The sequence below is a fragment of the Sinocyclocheilus anshuiensis genome, unplaced genomic scaffold, assembly GCF_001515605.1.
Source record: "Sinocyclocheilus anshuiensis isolate Anshui unplaced genomic scaffold, SAMN03320099.WGS_v1.1 scaffold1493, whole genome shotgun sequence".
NCBI classification, from domain to species: domain Eukaryota; kingdom Metazoa; phylum Chordata; class Actinopteri; order Cypriniformes; family Cyprinidae; genus Sinocyclocheilus; species Sinocyclocheilus anshuiensis.
In genome coordinates, this window is record NW_015547727.1 from 407192 (window position 1) to 428006 (window position 20815).

Consider the following 20815-nt stretch of genomic DNA (forward strand, 5'->3'; position numbering starts at 1 on the left):
ATATTTCCAAAAAAATCAAGTATTTAGAGATTGTTCTCTAATTTTGGTCTCCACTGTGTGTGTGTGTGTGTGTGTTATATATATATATATATATATATATATATAATTTATTTATCTTTTCAAATAGTTGCTGCTCTATTCATCAAAGAATCTGGAAATTTTTCACAGTTAATCATAATCATTAATCATAGTTTCTACAAAAGTATTAAGTGGAGAAATCTTTCCAACATTGATAATAATCAGAAATATTTCTTGAGCAGCAAATCAGCATATTAGAATTATTCCTTCAAATTTTGAGCCGATGAAGATTAACAATATTTCCAAAAAAATCAAGTATTTAGAGATTGTTCTCTAATTTTGGTCTCCACTGTGTGTGTGTGTGTGTGTGTGTATATATACATATATATATATACCCCTCCCCACTCACAACTACTGCTTCTGTCTCTTTTTTCTTGAAAAGAATTGCGTTTATTTAGACGCAGAACGTCTTTACGACCATATCAAACATATTAGAATGATTTCTGAAGATCTTGTGACACTGAAGACTGGAGCAATGATGCTGAAAATACAGCTTTATCACTGGAATAAATTACATTTTACAATATATTCAAATTGGAAAGTTTTTTTTTTTCACATTGCAATAAAAATTTCACAAAATGACTGTGATATTCACAATGTAATTCTATGCATTTTAAATAAGGATTATTTTAAATTAAGTGCTGCTATGAAGTTTAATAACTTCCACATGTATTCAGATGATCTATGAAGAAAGCACTCCACACACTCCAAACGAATCTTCGTTTAAAATCACTTTTATTTCAAGATTTTTGAACTCATACAGATCGTAAGGCATCTGCACAAAGAACAGTTTCTGCAGAGGTTTAAAAAATCCTTTCCCTCAGATGGTGGACGGGTTTCAAACCAGGTTTGATTTAGGTGTTTTTTGGCGGTTCCCCCTCCCAACCCTCCTCTTTATTTTTTTATTTTTTTCATTTCTCAATAATCTTAAATTACAGCTATTATATAATTTCATACTCTTGATTTCTTACAGCAGTCAGACGATGTGAGAGCAATGACAGAGAAAAAGAGTGTTTAAAATCCATTAAATATGTACACAGAGGCTTCACATCACACGCACACACATGGCAGGCTAAACAGTACTATGAGGGGAGCAGACCACATCCACATGATGTGTTGATGCATCTATTTACAGGTCCCTATACTGACTACACGATGACAAGAGCTTCTCTCGTATGAGGAGGCATCGGAGGAGAAAGTATGCGTCTTCTCTTTACCTTGACATTTTATTTCCATTGGCTTGTTTTATGATAAATGGGTGAATCAACCTGTCCGTAACGCAGGGCCAGTGAAGGTCTGTGTGCATCCAACTACATTTTAATCCAGGACGAGTTTTGAACTTCAACCTAAAAGAGCATTTGTACTGCGCTTGACACGTAAAGGCCCTGACTGAACTGGTAGGACGTCACATAGGGGACAAGGTGTGTGATATGGGCGTGATGAACATGAGAAGGGTTTGCGTGAGAGGAACTGACATCGTGCGTCTCCGGGGAATGATCTAGGCTACTTGGACACTTTGACACGGAAAATGACGCGGCCCAGGAACTTGTCGCGGTCGTCGCTGTTGAGCAGGTCCGAACCCTCCACCTTGCACTCGATGGTGAGCTCAGAGTTATAGTCGTCCTCGGCCAGCAGCAGCTTCACGGCTACAACCGGCTGGACGTAGTTTGCCTAATGGAGGGAAGAGACAAAGACGGCAGAAACAGCAAAAATACTTCTGCTTAATACTTAAAAACAAGCCCTGATTTTATCTTCTACCGTTAACGACACAAATCAGACCAATGCAAATCATTAAAATAACTTTAAATGATTTTATAGCCCATATTTTCTATGCATTTTATTAATATATAATAATTGTATATATATTATATAGATTTATTAGTAAAATTTGTATAAATTACATGAACTTTGTATATTTTCTATACATAAAAATATACATATATCTATATTCTAAAACTAATACACACCACACAATTTTATATGATTTATTGACAATGGTATATTGTGCATCCCTACAATTAAACAGTGATTTAGCTGTATTGTACTCACATGCAATGTCTTGCCATAATAGGGGAAGTAACTCTTGTCGAGTTTGCCCTCAGTGGGGAAATACTGCATCTGCAGGGGAGTTTCTCTCTGTATCAGGAGAGAAACACGACAAAGGATGAGGTCACACGGCTGCACTTTACGAACAACACGTGTCATGTGACGCGTGTGCAGTTGCCAGTAGCAACAGACTGTCCTCACATCACTCAAACTGATGACACAAAGAAAAATAAGCACCCCATTCAAATGCACAGACAGCACATATCTGAATAAAGCAGGTTATACACAAATCCACACTGAAAGGGGGGAAAACAGGTTCTTATAAATGACATTTCTGGCAGGATTTTGCATCATGTACTGTATATGAACGCATGAATCCATCACAGTCATACCGTATATCCAGCAGTAGCAGGAAGCAACAAGCTCAGGAACAGTTCCAAGACTCCTGTGCATTCAATAACTGGTTCATCTTTCATTAAGTGAACCGAATGAGATGATCTGCTGTAAGCCGTAAGCTTCTGAAATGGTTGAGTATCTAGGAATAGGTCAAAGTGATGCATGCTTGCAGACAGTGTAGTCCAATGAAAAAGAAGATAATAAAAACACTAAAAGATGCTGTTTTAAACAGTCATTTTAAAGCATCAGTAGTCTTAGACCATGATTCATGATTTAATAATCAAATTCAAAGAATGTAATTATTAAGAATCTGCACAGAAGCTCCAAAAAAAGTGCAGTGTTTCATTAGTTGCTTTCACACGAACAGCCTTTGCTGTAAATTTACAGCATGCATCCAGCAGTTTTGCATTTTTGATGCTAGTGCTGGGTAGATTACATGCAAATTGTAGTCTGTTACGGATTCCAGATTACATGTCAAAAACTGTAGCTGCTAACGTCATCTATTACATTACACATTTTAGGTAATATAGTTAGAGTACTTTTAGATTACTTTTGACAAAACTTATCACATTGATTTAAAAAGGATAATCTTGTACCATATTGAAATAAAAACGCAAAGAGAAAGAAAATGTTCTATTTGTTGTTATTAACATGAAGTGCAATAAACATCAAAGTTTCTTAAACTGGGGTTTGTGAAGAAACTGCAGGGGGTTCATGAGTTTAATGAAAAGCAACCAATTAAATCATAAAAATGTGAAATGAAAATACATAAGTTTAAAATAACAACAATGAAAATAAAACACATACTTAAAATTATGAAATATTTTATTTGTTTACCTCCATGCCATGTGACCATTAACAAACATCAGAGAACCGTGAACATGCAAATGTGTGATTTACAATCTCAGGGGGTTCTTCAAGTAAATATATTAGGTGAAAGCGGTTCGGCTGACAAAAAAAGTTCCTGCATTACATGTAGGCTAAATAAGAAATCATTTGAATTTGTGAATTTGAATGTGTTTAAAGGGGTCCTATTATGCTCTTTTACAAAGTCTTGATTTTGTTTTGGGGGTGTACTAGAACATGCTCTCATACTAGGTTGTATTTTTCACATATTTTACATTATTACAACACCTCTCTCCCCAGTCTGGCATGAACGGCTCGAATAGTTCCTGTATCAAATGAAGGCCCGCCTTCTGAAATACGAAATGTGCTGTGATTGGTTAGCTGGGCCAGTGTGTGTTGTGATTGGCAGCACTCGGTGCCTGGTCGGGAAATGTCATGCCCCTTATCATAGCCACCTGCGAGCTTCAGTGTAAATATTGCGTCAAAATCAAATCAATTTGAGCGCGATTTAAACCCGGATGATTGTAACCAATCTAAGTTCATCTGCCTTGGGAAAGCTAGATAACAGTGATAACACTCGTCGCCTTCTCTAGTGCAGCTCAACCAGGTCTCGTCCCATTCGTCGGCATTTGTGATATCACAAATCCCGGAAAATATGCGTTGTAGTCCAAACGAGTCATTCGTTGTAGTTTTTGAAAAGAGATTTCTGTTAAATAAAATATTTGCTTTTGAATTGGGTTTTGTAACTTTGCAGATCTTTTTTTAAGCTCAAACAGCAACATTACAGACTAACTAAAGTTGAAAAAGTGAAAAAGCATAATAGGACCCCTTTAAAAGACAAAAGCATGGGAAATTTTAAAGATGGAAAAAGAATAATTGGGGGTAATCAAATGATGAATAATTTATTGCTATTGTGTGAATAATATGTAATCATGTAATCAATAAAAAAAGTAACTGTAGTCTGATTACAAGGTTTTTTTTTTTTATGTAATATAATTTAATTACAAGTACTTACATTTTTGGAATCTGATTATGTAATCCAGATTACATGTAATCTGTGACTACCTAGCATGGCATGTATACATAGCATTAATGGTTTTAACATGTATAAAGTTAAGATGCTCCAAGAATACTACTGATTATAATAATTCAGGTTTTGTATAAGTAAAATTACTAACATTCTGAAAGAGCTGACACCATTACAAGTTGTCATTTACTCGTGTGTGAGGTAATTAATCATCTTGATTTAGTTGACATACACAAACATTGTGCAGACTTTGGGCCTCATTCATGAAACACAAGCACGACTAATTTGTGTAAAATGTTAATTAATCCATTCTTACGTAAACTGCTGCACTCAATTTAACTTGGTGTTTTACAGCCAAATTCAAATCTTGTGTTCAATTTAATGTGAGAATTTTACACAAGAATGGTTTTAAGAACAATTTACACAAATTACTCTTTTTCCAATTCAATTTCAAAAATGTACACAAGCATGGTTTTACAAACAAGAAATTTGCGCACAAATTACACAATTCCACAAATTTGCTCGTGTTCAATGCATTACTGAGCAAGAATGATTTTATGAATATTTGACACAAAAATGGTTTAACGAACAATTGTCACAGAAATGACAAGGATTCATGTTTGAATAGTTTGTTTCCGTCTTGAACGAGGCCTATTGTACATTCACTGTACGTTTAACGATATCTGGCAAAACTTTTTTTTGCAAACAACATGCTTTAATGACGTTTTGATGATGCTGTAGAAGTGTTATCAAGATGTATAAAACACCAAACATTGTTGCTTATGTGAACAACAGATGTGGTAATATCACTGGAAAAGTTAATACGGAAATGTAATCGTTTCATGTGTGAAAGTCCCATTGAAACATTGCAAGGTCTCTATTAGTGGAAGTTCATTTAGTAAGAAACGGCAAGATTGAAGAGCAGGAACCATCAGCATAATTTAAGAGCAAAAGCATTAATGTTCAGAGGACACAGAGATCCTAAGGAGCAGAGGGCACTTCTTTGTGTCCGCTGTATACCTTCAAGGGTCAGCTGCTGTGTGTGTGCATTGGGATGGGTGAAACGCAGAGCACAAATTCATAGTATGGCTGAGAAGAAAACAATGCCGCAGACAAAGGCGACAGGTAAATGACATTAACTTTGTCAATCTATCACGGTTTTCCATTGTGGAGTGAACGGTGTAGGTTTACACAGCTTTTTACATGGATGTTGGTGTTTCGTATGGCATGTGTTCAGCTACATTAATGGTAGCTCCTATATCGCTGGGTTAGACGCTACTCTGAAGTAGGAGCTAATTTAGTCCCTCCAAAAGACTTTCCCAGTTCCTATGGTGCAAAAATGCCAAAAAGTGGGAACTTCCTCCATTAGATGTAGGAACTATGAAAATGTTCCTCCGGTGCAAAAGCCCCTATTCCATCTGTTCTTTAGATCATTAAAATGTTCTTCACACTAAGAATAAATGGTTCACGGAAAGGTTCAATGAGGAACCCAAAAATGGTTCTTTTATGGCATCACTGCAAAAACCGCCTCTTGGAATCATTATTCTTAAGAGTATGGAGGGCCATCTTCCAGCAAGTTGAGTCCTAGCCCTAATAAACCCACCTGAACCTGCTAACCAAGGTCTTTACGATCACTAGAAACGTCCACGCAGGTGTGCTGGAGCTAAACCTCTGCAGGAAAGTGGCCCTCCAGTAGCAGGACTGGACACTCCTTGTCTGAAGTATGGCTATGCAAGACTACCCAACATGCCACCATTCCATCACATCAAAGGTTTTTATAAATCTGACCACTAGGTCAGCGTTAAAAGAAAATATTTGCCAAGACTGGAAGCTTCTTCAATATGCTTAATAATGAACACGCAGTGATGCACATCCATAGTTTAGAGCATTCCACAATTTGCATTACGTTCTCAGTGACCGGGGATCTGAAGGTATACATCATTTCTAGAATGAGGGCAGTTAAAAGCACCAGAGACAAAGCAGTACAGGAGAGAAGCAGCAAAGAGATGGAAAAGGCCCGGGGCAAGGACCCTGGAGAAACAACGAGGGGGCTGGGGCCCAACATCTTACCCACCATTAAAACTGCTGGCCCTATAGGCAGCGTGGAGAGAGACCAGATACAAACAGATGTGTGAAAACGCAAGATGGAAAGACTCATGCACATTAATTCAGACTCGCTCCATCATGTCACACTCATCCTGACATCGAACACTCTGAAGCTAGTAACACAAAGTGTGATTTGGGAATTACCTTGACTATGCAGTTGATATGTGGGTCTCCTCGTGGCCTAAGCCCAATCACCTGCAAAGGAGTATATGCAATGAACAAACACCCTTCTAAATTTAAAAACAAGTTACATTTCTAAGATGCAACTGGAGCACAATGCATGCCGGATTGAAAGTTTTGCATCCTTGCATAAGCACCGTGGCTCAATTTGTCTGAAGAACATAAGCTAACAGCTAGCTTTGACTGGGAAGAGCGTAAAAACAGTGACTCACTCGGTTCATCTTGACTAGGATGCATGGCTGACCCTCGGAATAACCAAAATTGCTATCAGCCAGTCCAGAGCACTGTCGTAGCTCACTTCTCTTGAACTGGCAAGCCTTCTTCTCCTCAACATTGTCTTGCTCAAAGTACATACCATCGGGACAGGGCTCGTTCGCCTCCTGCAGAGAGTCATTGTACGCTGAAGTAGCAAATGAGAGAAAATAGATAGTGAGATCAAGGTGCTAAGCTGGAAATCTTCAGCAGCAGTTTGACACAACTGTGTGGTTGGGAGATGTTTTTCTTGTCTACATGTAGGGCTGGGACAATAAATCGATGCATTGAGTTTCGTGGATCGATTCTGAGATTTTCGGAATGCATCGTGATTCTCTCTCGAATCGATTCTGAGCTTAGTTTTTAACAGCAGATGGCGCTCTAGGCTAGTTTTTAACCTCACACTCAAATGCTCACGAAGAAGAGCACTTGTGCAAGTAGTAATGTAAGTCGGTAAATGTACTTGCACATCGGCTTTTCTGCTTTTATGATGCGAGATTAATGTAAACACAGCCCACTGTGAACATCCTTGTAATTCGCTTCAACCTTTTCGAACTTTATGAATGATTATTTTAGGTTTAAATGGTGCGTGTGTAAGGAACTGGAAGCAAGCAGAATACGGCTATTTCTAAAGCACGCAGCGCCATATGCTGTTAAAAACTAAGCTCAGAATCGATTCAAGAGAGAATCACGATGCCTTCGGAAAATCTCAGAATCGATGCACAATCATTTCTCAATTCGCGATGCCTCCATGAAAGCTTCAAAGAGCTTAAAGACCTCACAATTTGATTTGAGAAGCACAACATTCCTGTGTTGGAGCATTGAGCATTTTTGTAGAGGCAGGACATATCAAAAGTTTGTACTGCTCTTTAAATAATTAATCGTTTTAGTTTAAAATCTTCGTTCCGTTTGAAGTCATTGGGACATTGGATCTTGAGGAGGGGGATGACAAAAAGAATTGTCAACAAAGTAGCCTGCTAGCAGCCGGACTGCAGAGGACGCCGTGTTGGCTTTCTCATGTGACCTACGGCATCGGTTTCACTGCACTTCACTGCCATTCACAACTCCTCTCCCGTGACCTCATGAGATGTGCACTTCAGAATCTTCAGCAGTAGGTCATCCGGGTATGTTTCGTCTACTGTTAGACATACTACTCATTTTACGTACCGTTTTTCAATCGCCACATTATAGGAGTATCAATATTCAGGCGTAGGACATGTAATAGAGGAATTTTGACTTGTGTTTATCATTAGCCACGTAGTACTTGGGTGCTGCACATCTCTGCAAAATTGCAGTTGTGGATTTCCGCAAAAGTACGCAAGTCGGAATTCTGACTTCAAGAGGTGTTCGTTGCAGTCTTCCGAGAAGGAAGTAGGCAATTGTCATACACACCACTAAACCACGATTTGCTATGGCTAATCAGTGGTAGGTGGAATTAGGAAAGAGCAAGTCTTTTATCGGACAGGAATGTGTAAATGCCTCTGAGCAGCACATAACCTCTATGTTTCTGGTCTATTTTCCCAGAAAAGAAAGACTTTAAATATGTTGGTTTTAGCAGACACACATGATCTCAAAACTAACAGACACGGACTAGAAACCACAAGACTCCACTTTTGATTGCACAGGCTTCTTAAATGAGTCACTCGTGACTGCTAAAGCTGATCTTTAGCTGATCTATTGAAGAAAGACTTCAATTTCTAAGCTTTCAGGTGGGGTGGTGATAGCATACAGCTGATAACAATTTGCGCAGAGAACAGGCAAACTCAAGTACATTTAACCATCAACAGTGGGAGATCACATCCAACCAGAGGCTACATAGGCAGGACATTATTTGAGAAGTTTTTGTATTGAGAGCTACAAATAAAATGATATACTTGACTATGCCTCTACGTAATGTATAATTTTCATAATATAATGGATTGTAAGTTATCTTGTTTTCTTGCAAAATATTTGACTGCACCACCTTGTCCTCTTCCTAAATTCTTAAGTGTAGCAGTTGCTTGCCCCAAACATGACCTTGATGAACAACACGGTTACAAAAACACCCATGTTAGTAAATATGTGTCTTTATTTTATCTCAAATCTGGCTGTATTAAGAATATCCTCCAAATATGATTTGTTGCAAACATTTTTATCCACCCATACAGAGATAATGATTCTTGATCTTGTGCACTTGAGAGCTCTCAAAACCACATAAACATGGCTTAGTCTGGATCTCAATGCTCAGTCTTATGGATGCGGCTCTCATCTTGTGGTCTCATTTGTACTAAAGGTAACATTACCTCAACCTCACAAGAGTTCAGGGTCTTATTTTCTTGGTTCTCCATTTCAAATCATTCAAATGGACTGCCTGGTTCTTGGAGCATCAGCTCAGGGTCTAGATCTGGTTCTCGAAAGGTCTAGTCTGGCTCTGGGTCTCAATCAGGGATTCGCTCCAACCCTAATCAAACACACCCGAACAAGCTAATCAAGGTCTTCACAATTACTAGAAAGTTACAGGCAGGTGAGTTCGATCAAAGTTGGAGCTAAACTCTGCAGGAAACTGGACCTCGAGGGCCAGAATCGAGAACCCCTGGTCTAGATCTTAGGGGGTCCTGGTATTAGGAGATCTAGGTTTAACTGGGTCTTGGGGAGGCCTGACATTGATCTCAGTCTTGGAAGGCCTGGCATTGTTTTGGGTTTTAGGCAGTCTAGTACTGGTCTAAGTCTCGGAGGGTCTGCACAATCATTTCTTGATTCGCGATGCATCGATTTATTGTCCCAGCCCCATCTACAAGTGTGGCCATTTTGGAAGTCTTTGAAAGCTTCAAATAAGCAAGAGCTTAAAGACCTCACAATTTGATTTGAGAAGCACAACATTCCTGTGTTGGAGCATTTCATTTTGTTGTAGAGGCAGGACATATCAAAAGTTTGTACTGCTCTTTAAATAATTAATCGTTTTAGTTTAAAATCTTCGTTCCGTTTGAAGTCATTGGGACATTGGATCTTGAGGAGGGGGATGACAAAAAGAATTGTCAACAAAGTAGCCTGCTAGCAGCCGGACTGCAGAGGACGCCGTGTTGGCTTTCTCATGTGACCTACGGCATCGGTTTCACTGCACTTCACTGCCATTCACAACTCCTCTCCCGTGACCTCATGAGATGTGCACTTCAGAATCTTCAGCAGTAGGTCATCCGGGTATGTTTCGTCTACTGTTAGACATACTACTCATTTTACGTACCGTTTTTCAATCGCCACATTATAGGAGTATCAATATTCAGGCGTAGGACATGTAATAGAGGAATTTTGACTTGTGTTTATCATTAGCCACGTAGTACTTGGGTGCTGCACATCTCTGCAAAATTGCAGTTGTGGATTTCCGCAAAAGTACGCAAGTCGGAATTCTGACTTCAAGAGGTGTTCGTTGCAGTCTTCCGAGAAGGAAGTAGGCAATTGTCATACACACCACTAAACCACGATTTGCTATGGCTAATCAGTGGTAGGTGGAATTAGGAAAGAGCAAGTCTTTTATCGGACAGGAATGTGTAAATGCCTCTGAGCAGCACATAACCTCTATGTTTCTGGTCTATTTTCCCAGAAAAGAAAGACTTTAAATATGTTGGTTTTAGCAGACACACATGATCTCAAAACTAACAGACACGGACTAGAAACCACAAGACTCCACTTTTGATTGCACAGGCTTCTTAAATGAGTCACTCGTGACTGCTAAAGCTGATCTTTAGCTGATCTATTGAAGAAAGACTTCAATTTCTAAGCTTTCAGGTGGGGTGGTGATAGCATACAGCTGATAACAATTTGCGCAGAGAACAGGCAAACTCAAGTACATTTAACCATCAACAGTGGGAGATCACATCCAACCAGAGGCTACATAGGCAGGACATTATTTGAGAAGTTTTTGTATTGAGAGCTACAAATAAAATGATATACTTGACTATGCCTCTACGTAATGTATAATTTTCATAATATAATGGATTGTAAGTTATCTTGTTTTCTTGCAAAATATTTGACTGCACCACCTTGTCCTCTTCCTAAATTCTTAAGTGTAGCAGTTGCTTGCCCCAAACATGACCTTGATGAACAACACGGTTACAAAAACACCCATGTTAGTAAATATGTGTCTTTATTTTATCTCAAATCTGGCTGTATTAAGAATATCCTCCAAATATGATTTGTTGCAAACATTTTTATCCACCCATACAGAGATAATGATTCTTGATCTTGTGCACTTGAGAGCTCTCAAAACCACATAAACATGGCTTAGTCTGGATCTCAATGCTCAGTCTTATGGATGCGGCTCTCATCTTGTGGTCTCATTTGTACTAAAGGTAACATTACCTCAACCTCACAAGAGTTCAGGGTCTTATTTTCTTGGTTCTCCATTTCAAATCATTCAAATGGACTGCCTGGTTCTTGGAGCATCAGCTCAGGGTCTAGATCTGGTTCTCGAAAGGTCTAGTCTGGCTCTGGGTCTCAATCAGGGATTCGCTCCAACCCTAATCAAACACACCCGAACAAGCTAATCAAGGTCTTCACAATTACTAGAAAGTTACAGGCAGGTGAGTTCGATCAAAGTTGGAGCTAAACTCTGCAGGAAACTGGACCTCGAGGGCCAGAATCGAGAACCCCTGGTCTAGATCTTAGGGGGTCCTGGTATTAGGAGATCTAGGTTTAACTGGGTCTTGGGGAGGCCTGACATTGATCTCAGTCTTGGAAGGCCTGGCATTGTTTTGGGTTTTAGGCAGTCTAGTACTGGTCTAAGTCTCGGAGGGTCTTGACTCCAACACTGGTTCTGAATGGTGGGTTAGAGTATCCTCTGATTTATCGGAGTAGGTTCAGGTGGCGCAGTGTTCATGATCACATTATACTGCGACAAGGCAAATACGTAGAGAGAGAGTAAGGCATTTTAATCAGTGATGAGACTCACGCTGCAGGAACGACTCCAGGTGCTGCACATACTTGATGTATTGCTGGGGAATCGATCGGTTAAATTTAATTTCCAAGGACTTCGGCCTGATCATCAGCCCTGTGGACAAAATATGCCATGCAAATATACATGATATTGATGCAGGTTACAGCACATACATGTTAATGTGTGCATTTTATGTCATTTTTATAAAGTTTCTCTATTTACAATACTTCAAAATTACCCATGCAAGATTCCTTCAAAACAGAATCTCTTCCCTTTTCACCTTCATGACTTTTCCAGTCTTTCATTATGGCCAGACAAGGACTTGTAAAAAATAATTTTCCTTAGTTACAGCCAATTTCTAGCTTTTTAAGAGCTAAGCATAACTACAAAAATTTATATTTACTATAAGAAACTTCAAAAGGGAATTTTGCATCAATTGCAAAACTACTCCTTGAAATGTCAATCAAAAATTTCTTTATATTTCCAGATTTTCCATGTGGGAATTTCAGACATTTAATGGGTCATACTTTATTTTAAAGTCCTAATTTAAACTCCTAATCTGCTGCTTATTAATAGTTAGTTAGGTAGTTGTTAAGGTTTGGTATGGTGTCGGATTAAGGGATCTAAAATATGGTCATGCAGAATAAGGCATTGATATGTGCTTCATAAGTACTAATAAACAGTCAGTATGCTAGTAATATGTATGTTAATTCATAGTGAGAATTGGTCCTTAAAATAAAGTGTTACCAATGATCATTTATATATGTAGAATTAGATGTTTTCAAAATGATGCACTATTTCAAAGGCTCCTGTACTCATGCTCATTGTGCATGTTTTATAATTGTATCAGAACACCTTTTGGTCGTAATCATTGATGTGTGCTCATTAACGCCTCAAAATCTAGCTTGGAACAGTCAGGGCACTGATAATTGGACACACTAAACTTCAACTTGTCTGAAATGATGTCCAACTGTGTCTGTACTGAGAACATTCTGTTACTAAAAGATGTCGAGGAAGGGGGGGAGCTGAGGGTGGAAAGAAAAAAGATCAGTGGGAGGAATAAATTGACACTTAGGGAAGGATGAATGATAGCGCGCGCGAGAGAGAGAGAGAGAGAGAGAGAGAGAGAGAGACCTGTGAGCTGTGTCTCACTTCGCCGGGTTTAACGGCACTCATAATCGAGCAAGAGGAAAAGGAATTGGAGCACTCATCTCAACCACTGTACACAAGTGTGTGGGCTGCAGTGTGTACCACTGTATATGTGTGTGAGGCTAATGGATGATGTGTAACACTGCTGAGACTGCTGCTGTGTGTTCTGATTGCAATGGAGGTAACCGTAAAAATAGTGGCGAATAAATCACATCAGCTACAAGACACCACTACCGCACATTCTATCAGTCCTGTTACTCTCAATGTTATTCACACAAATCAAAAATTGTGTTCATATAGGATTTATAAATCCTAAAAATAATTTTAGAACCAGTAACTACACAACCAGATCAATAAATCTTAAAGGCAGGTACTGATCTGATTCTCTCTGTACACCATGTGGTCAGACATATTTTATTTTAAATCATTTAAATATTATTTCAAATATTTTCATTTGAAATAGTTTAAAACTGTACTTGAATTTACGAACACGAAGACTGAATTTAATACATTGAGAATCCATTCACAAACATTTCAAGTATGATCACCACATCACTTATAAATCACCTATAAATAGCCTACACTATAAATAACATAGATTTATATGTACACACATTCACAGAGAGATGTGTATATTTATAACAGCACATCTTGGTTCAGTAAACCACCTACAATATTCCCATAAAATGCCTGAGTTTTCCTTCACTAAAAAGTCTTACATTCATGTGTAAGCATAAAAAGAAACCATAGAGGCAAAGAGAACAAAAGGAGAGTCTGAATACGCCAGTCAGTGAGGAATTCTTTGAACAAACATAGTGGTTTCACAGAGATATGCATTGCAAAATTAGCAAATATGGAGTAACCGTTTCACGTGTGAGGTAGTGTTCATTTTGTCAGCTATTTTTAATTTAGTCTCGGTCTTAGTCTTGTGTCAAATGTAACTTTTAGTTTTTATCATATTTAGTCAACTTGTCCTGTTTTAGCCGACTAAATGTCTGAGCATTTTAGTCTAGTTTTAGTCAGTGGAAACTTAGACATTTTCGTCATATTTCCGCCTTACTGTATAATGGTTAAAATTATAAAAAAAATATTATTTTGCTCAATTTTAATTGCAACGATTGTTGTCATTTGGGAAATTTATTTTTACATTTCAGCAGAAGTTGCTATTTCACCAATAAGCACAAATCAATAGAATATCGACTCGTATGCATGGTTTATTTGACCTCATCTAGTGTACAGATTTATAACAGGATATCAATTAGAGGCTAAATATACTCCAAAGACGGTCTACGTTATGAAACTGGTGTAACAAAAACCTACTCTCAAATATTATAACAAAGAAATTCCTAAAAGCAATTCCAATAATTCCAAATAGCATTAATGGTTTCTCTTTTAAAACAATGGCAAAATGACTTGCTGCACAGAGGTTGCATAAGTAACGTTACAATCCGCAACCACTATCGGAGGATTTGAGCTCTTGATATCTGGCAACCGCAAACATGAACACTCTCGTAATAGAGTCTTGTACAGCAGTCTGAAATGTTTTGGCTCCACTTTTTTCAACAAAAATAAAAAGGTTTTGGTAAAGTTTTTGTTCTTTTAACTACATTTTAGTCTAGTCTTTTTTCGTCAACAATATTTAATGTTGATATTGTCTCAGTTATCGTTTAATGACCTCATCTCATTTTCGTCAGGGGAAAAAACTCCGTTGACGAACATTTTTCGTCATAGACTCCGTTAACGAAATGAACACTAATGTGAGGCTTGCTGTGACAATAGACAGTTTTGCTTTAACAGATTAGACGCAGGTGTGTGTACAAGTAGATAAATCGTGTGCATTGTCACCTACGGTTTGATTTTTTTATTTTCACCTACGGACTTTTTTATTTTTGCGTCCTGTGGCGGAAACAAGTCTTCCATGGCATACTATTTTTATCTCACAATTAATTTTTTCTCACACTTGCGAGTTTATATCTCACAATTCTGAGTTTATCTCTCACAATTCTGTTTATATCTTGCAATTCTATGTTTACATGGCAATTCTGTGTTTACATGGCAATTCTGTTCATATCTCGCAAATGTTTATATCGCAATTCCGAGTTTATATCTCGCAATTGTGCTGAAAAAAAAACAAAACAAAACAGAACTGTAAGACATACAAATGGAATTGTGAGGAAAAAAAAAAAATTGTTTTTGCATCCCGTGGCAGAAACAGGTTTCCATAGCGTGCTATAATACTGCTTCTTCGCCTCCACTTTATAATATATGTGCAGTATGTGGGTTTTCTGTATATATGAAACATCTACATGACTTGACAAACAATGTCTAATTTAAACATGCCAAGGCCAATGCAGCACACTACTGTTTGAAAAACGTATTGCGGTGTTAAATTGTAGTTTTTCCACTTCAGTTTATTTGTTTAGCGCTTTTCATAGTACATATTGTTCCAAAGAGGTTTAACAAAGAATAATGTCTTAATGCTGTGGGATTTTCACCTGGATTGGCCACTCGGTCCCTGTATGTGGGAGTGTGCTCATCCAGCGTCTGCAGCATCACCCACATGGTGAGACTGAACATTCCCGCCAGGAAGCCATAGAAGACCAGATAAAAGAGGAATATAAGAGCTGCAGAGAGAAGAAAGACACATTAAACACGGCAGAGCGGTCACATGTACGGTTTGTTTCCATAACGTTAAAAGTAACATTACAGACAAAGCCCATCAGGAGCAACAGGTGGTTAGTGCATACAGAGTCCACATCCAGAACACTCAAGAGTGCATCATCTGGAAAGCATCACGTTTTATTTATGAATATTTGAAGAACATCGTAAAAGCGTGGATTCACAAACATTCTAAATCATAAAGCGCACAAACCCTCAGCTGAATGTCTAACCGGAGCAGGAAAGAGTCCAAGGTTCACACGTCAATCAGCACACAGTTGTATGGCTCGGGGCTCTGAAACTAGTAGTGCAACAGTGAGGATTAAACTAGTTCCGGCGGTTGGCACAACTACACAAGGACGTGTCAGAACAGAAGGGAGGATGGGAACGAGGTGGAATTGTAAAACCAGGAATGTAACAGTTGAATGCTCTGGAGAAAAGACAGGTGGAAAAGTAAAACATAATGAGGGACGGTTAACAATCTGGGAGAACGGCAGCCAGAAATGGTCGGGTCATATTTCACCTTACAATCATTATATTTGCATTATGAAAACGGAGCATATTTTGGGATGATTATCCTGATGGACTTTCGTGGCAATAGATGTGACCGGATGTCTGAATCAAACAGGTCCAAATATAATTGGTTCGAGCAAATTGGATGAATCATGATTTGTTTGCATTTAAAAAAAGATTCGATTCACAAGTCGATATTTCATTGCATATAAGTGAATTGCTACACACCTACTAATTACTGTAATGTGAAAAAGTCACAGAAAGAGTTGAAAATGGAAAAAGACAGAGATAAATCCCCTCAGAAACATGCATGTTTAAAAAGTATGAAGGGAGGGAAAAAGAGAAAAAAACTTTTACAACAAGCTAAATAAGAAATGTTTCCTTGACAGGTAGCTGAAATAAAAATTTAATTTTTTTAAATTTTATTTCAGTTAATGTTTATTTTAATTTATATATTTGAAGTGATTTTTTGGTTTTAGTTCACTGTAATAACCTTGCTACTGATACAGTACAGTGATGTATCTATGGTGTTTCAGTATACCATTGTACCGTTTAAACGCTTTATTTACATACTGTGGTATTTCAATAGTACTCCAAAGTATTTGAAGGAATGCCTTGCTGTTACCATAAAAAAAATATTCCACAGACGTCCAAACCGCAGGACAGAAACTCAGGTGTTTGTAGGTGAATGTAGCTGCTCTTAGACAGAGAAACACACACCGGGTCTGAGGTAAGGGAAAGAAATACCATTTGAAGAACAAGAAAAGCAATATAAATAGCAAGAGAAAATGCTAAAAGAGGGGAAGCAAAGAACACTGTGTATAAGAGCGTGAGACAGAGAAAGGCTCAGTTTAATCATAGATGCATTTTTTCTTTGCCGATGTCTCTGAGGTGGACTCTTACTATAAATAGCATCTGGGGGAGGACAGTTTAGTGAAGGCACAGCACTGGCCTATGGAGACAAACACATGCGCACACACACACGCGCACACACACACACACACACACACGCACGCACGCACGCACGCACGCACGCACGCACGCACGCACGCACGCACGCACGCACGCACGCACGCACGCACGCACGCACGCACGCACGCACGCACGCACGCACGCACGCACGCACGCACGCACGCACGCACGCACGCACGCACGCACGCACGCACGCACGCACGCACGCACGCACGCACGCACGCACGCACGCACGCACGCACTTTCTGTTTCTGCTGCCTGTCATAATATTCCCCCGGTGAATCCGCACGCACGCACGCACGCACGCACGCACGCACGCACTTTCTGTTTCTGCTGCCTGTCATAATATTCCCCCGGTGAATCAGTCTTAAAGTGTGTACCACACGCCAGACACGCAAATGAACAACCATCACTAGATTTCTCCAAAGAATTGACCTGCAAATTGAAAATTCTATACAAGGGTTAATGACATGATGCTCATTTATGCATCTGGATCTATTCATTTATAAAATTCCACAAAAATCTATTTCATACAAACAATGACGTAATTACACCTCTACTATGATAAACGTTTTCAATTTCTGAATGATAATTTATTTATTTAATTTTTTTGGTGGCATAAAGTACAGCGATATTGCACTGAAGAAAAAAATACTTACTAACAGAACACATTATCATTATTTCTAAGAAATAAATATGCTTCATTGCTTGTTCATATTTAAACTTTTGTTTGCCAAATCTAACAACCATGCAGAAAAAAACCAAGTCAAGGTCAATAAGTCTCTTAATTTATGAATTAATAATTATATTAATAATTGTTTTTTTTTTACAATATATTTAAAAACCTTTTTTTTTGTTAAATTTATACTTTAGACTTTTTTTTGCACTGGCTCCCTATTGAACAACGAATACATTTTAAAATCTTGCTAATTACTTATAAAGCCCTGAATGGTTTTAGCTCCTCAGTACTTGATCGAGCTCATATTGCATTACAGTCCTTCACGTCCGCTGCGATCTCAAAACTCTGGCCATTTGATAATACCTAGAATATCAAAATCAGCTGTGGGCGGCAGATCCTTTTCCTATTTAGCGCCCAAACTCTGGAACAATCTACCTAGCGTTGTCCGGGAGGCAGACACACTCTGTCAGTTTAAATGTAGATTAAAGACCCATCTCTTTAACCTGGCTTACACATAACACACTAACACATTTCTATAATTCAAATCCGTTAAAGGATTTTTAGGTTGCATTAATTAGGACAACCGGATCTGGGAACACTTCTCATAACACCCGATGTACTTGCTACATCGTTAGAAGAATGGCATCTACGCTAATATTAGTCTGTTTCTCTCTTATTCCGAGGTCACCGTAGCCATACGGATCCAGTCCGTATCCAGACCAGATGGTAGATCACTCCATTTCTGTCACCGATGGAGTTTCGGTTCCTTGCCACTGTTGCCTTCGGCTTGCTTAGTTGGGGATGCTTGACTGATTGCACAGACACTATTGGAAGAGAGCTGAACTGGATGATGACGACATCACTGAATCATCAATGAACTGACTTTAGCTGAAAAACGACTCAAAAGAAAGTACACAAAAAAGTACTGTAAGAACTTGGCACATTTAAACTAGATTTTTTAATTCATGAACACTTCTCCAAAAAGTGAAAAGCTTGTCATCATCTACTCTTCATGTCGTATGCCATTATTTCTCAGGTGGACCATGAGTTTTAGGAGTTAGTTTGCAGAATATCCTTGTTGAAATCAGATGGGTTTGAAATGCCATGACGGGGAGTAAATGACAGATTTTCATTTTCACTTTAACCAACTAACTATAAATGTGCATGAATCCCATCAGAACGCAGAATCTCAGACAGGAGTTTTAAAAGGTGCTAAACAAAACTATACAACAATGAGAATTTGTTCTTTAATGGGTTTTTTACAACTTGTACAGTATCTCTCACCTAAAAAAACAAACAAAAACTTTCCCCGTGATAAAACTCTTGTACCATATGATGAGACGTTGGCTAGTTTGATGGATGGGAGTGAAGAGTTATTAATCAGACTTGGCTCTCGTTAAATTTCCATTTAGCAAACGTCTAGACGCGCTGTGCTTCTGTCTGCTGTGGAACTCATGAACTTTGACCTAAACAGGGGTTTCCTGCATTGGAAATATTTTGTCAGCCACCAAAATGAATCTTTGTCCCGCTAAAGCTTTATGTGATCATTTCATGTGATTTCTGGGTGATGTGACGGCAGTATGGCGTGCATGTTGATGACTGTGGGAGAGAACGTTTTTAAACCGAATATCTTGGACCAAACTTATTCACCTTCTTGGCCTTTGTTTTTTTTTGTTTTTTTTAAGAAAGACTTTTCATACAATGAAACATTCCAATGATCTTATGTGGATTTGCTTTTAAAAACTAGTCTTACAACAATGTTCTGACAACAGGTGCATAAGGGCTAGCAAGCATTAGCTTAACACGGCATCAAAACATGACAATTTTTTGCTCCAAAATTAAACGACAGCACATCAGTCGAGTGCTTAAAATAACCTCAGAGACCCGATGTGACTAATTATCATAGAATGAGACAAAACACAAAATAGCTTATTCTTACGAAACTGCACAAGATGGCTTGAACACAGATTAACCATATACAGTATTGTTGTAATCGTGTTTGGATTTCGTGTTAATTGTGTGTATTGTCTTCATGTTTCATCAGCCGAAACGTTTCTATGTGCATGTTACCAAAGGCAAGTCGTTTCACTCGGCGGCCATCTTTGAAACGCCTCTCGGGCGGCTATTTGAGTCACACAAGCGCTCCTGTGTCTTTGAATGGGGAACATCAAATTCTGTTCAGCACACTTACGATTAAACTTCATATTTGATATTTGACTTTACCAATCAGTGATTGGCTCTTTTACTCAGAAGGCGGGACTATTCTGCCATATTGTGTGTTGCAGTTTCTCCCATTCATAAGTACCGTGAGCGCTGGATGCCCCTGTCCATCATATGAACGTAATATGATTTATGATTTCTACAAACCTCACTTGTGGACTTTCTGCGCGAGGCGCTACCAGTATAAATGAAACCGACGTTACAGGAGAGTGTTTAGTGCTCCATAATGCTCACATTGCTTATGAGTAAAAACAGAAAAAAATACTTCTCTCCAAAGAAATGAAGTAAACGCATTATACTCCATAAGCATTCTCTAACTGAGCAAATGTGGACTAAAAGCCCCGAGGGATGTTGTTTAGTAAAGGAAGCATACAGGAGAATTTTTTCAGTGATGCTCACTGATGCTCATATTCCATCTTAAATGCATGACCGTGTTCATCAGCCACCACTGAAGACCATTCCTGACCAAGAACACCCTGCATGTGGGAACAGTGCAAAAGCTGAGGAGACCGAGACACTCAGACGGCTATGGATAGTGGAGCAGCAGATGCTCGTCGCTGTCAGGAGGACACTCAGCTCATCTCATCATCTCTCGATCTCCATTTCCCTCTCACCATTCACTCTAACTCACTGCATCTCCATCTCCGCTCTCGCTAATGCCTCTTACGTTAGATCTGACCTCACCGGGTCAATAATACTGGCAACAATGGACGTGCCTTCAAGATTCCCTTACTATGTGTGTGTGTGATTCTGTGGGCTGGTTGTAAAATAAATCTGAGTTTCA

At 38.7% G+C, this 20815-nt stretch overlaps 1 protein-coding gene across 1 annotated transcript in view; it reads right to left on the bottom strand.

Moving 5' to 3' along the window:
* Positions 1 to 799: 799 nt before the first annotated feature.
* LOC107704304 (sodium/potassium-transporting ATPase subunit beta-3-like) overlaps positions 800 to 20815 on the bottom strand; it is a 31913-nt gene continuing 11897 nt past the window's right edge. Inside the window, exons 2-7 of the mRNA XM_016507191.1 lie at positions 15485 to 15613; positions 11856 to 11954; positions 6892 to 7079; positions 6644 to 6694; positions 2128 to 2214; positions 800 to 1749 (exon numbers count right to left, since the gene is read on the bottom strand). Coding sequence (XP_016362677.1) covers positions 1582 to 1749; positions 2128 to 2214; positions 6644 to 6694; positions 6892 to 7079; positions 11856 to 11954; positions 15485 to 15613 — 722 coding nt within the window. The 3' untranslated portion in view covers positions 800 to 1581. The remainder of the gene's footprint in view (positions 1750 to 2127; positions 2215 to 6643; positions 6695 to 6891; positions 7080 to 11855; positions 11955 to 15484; positions 15614 to 20815) is intronic.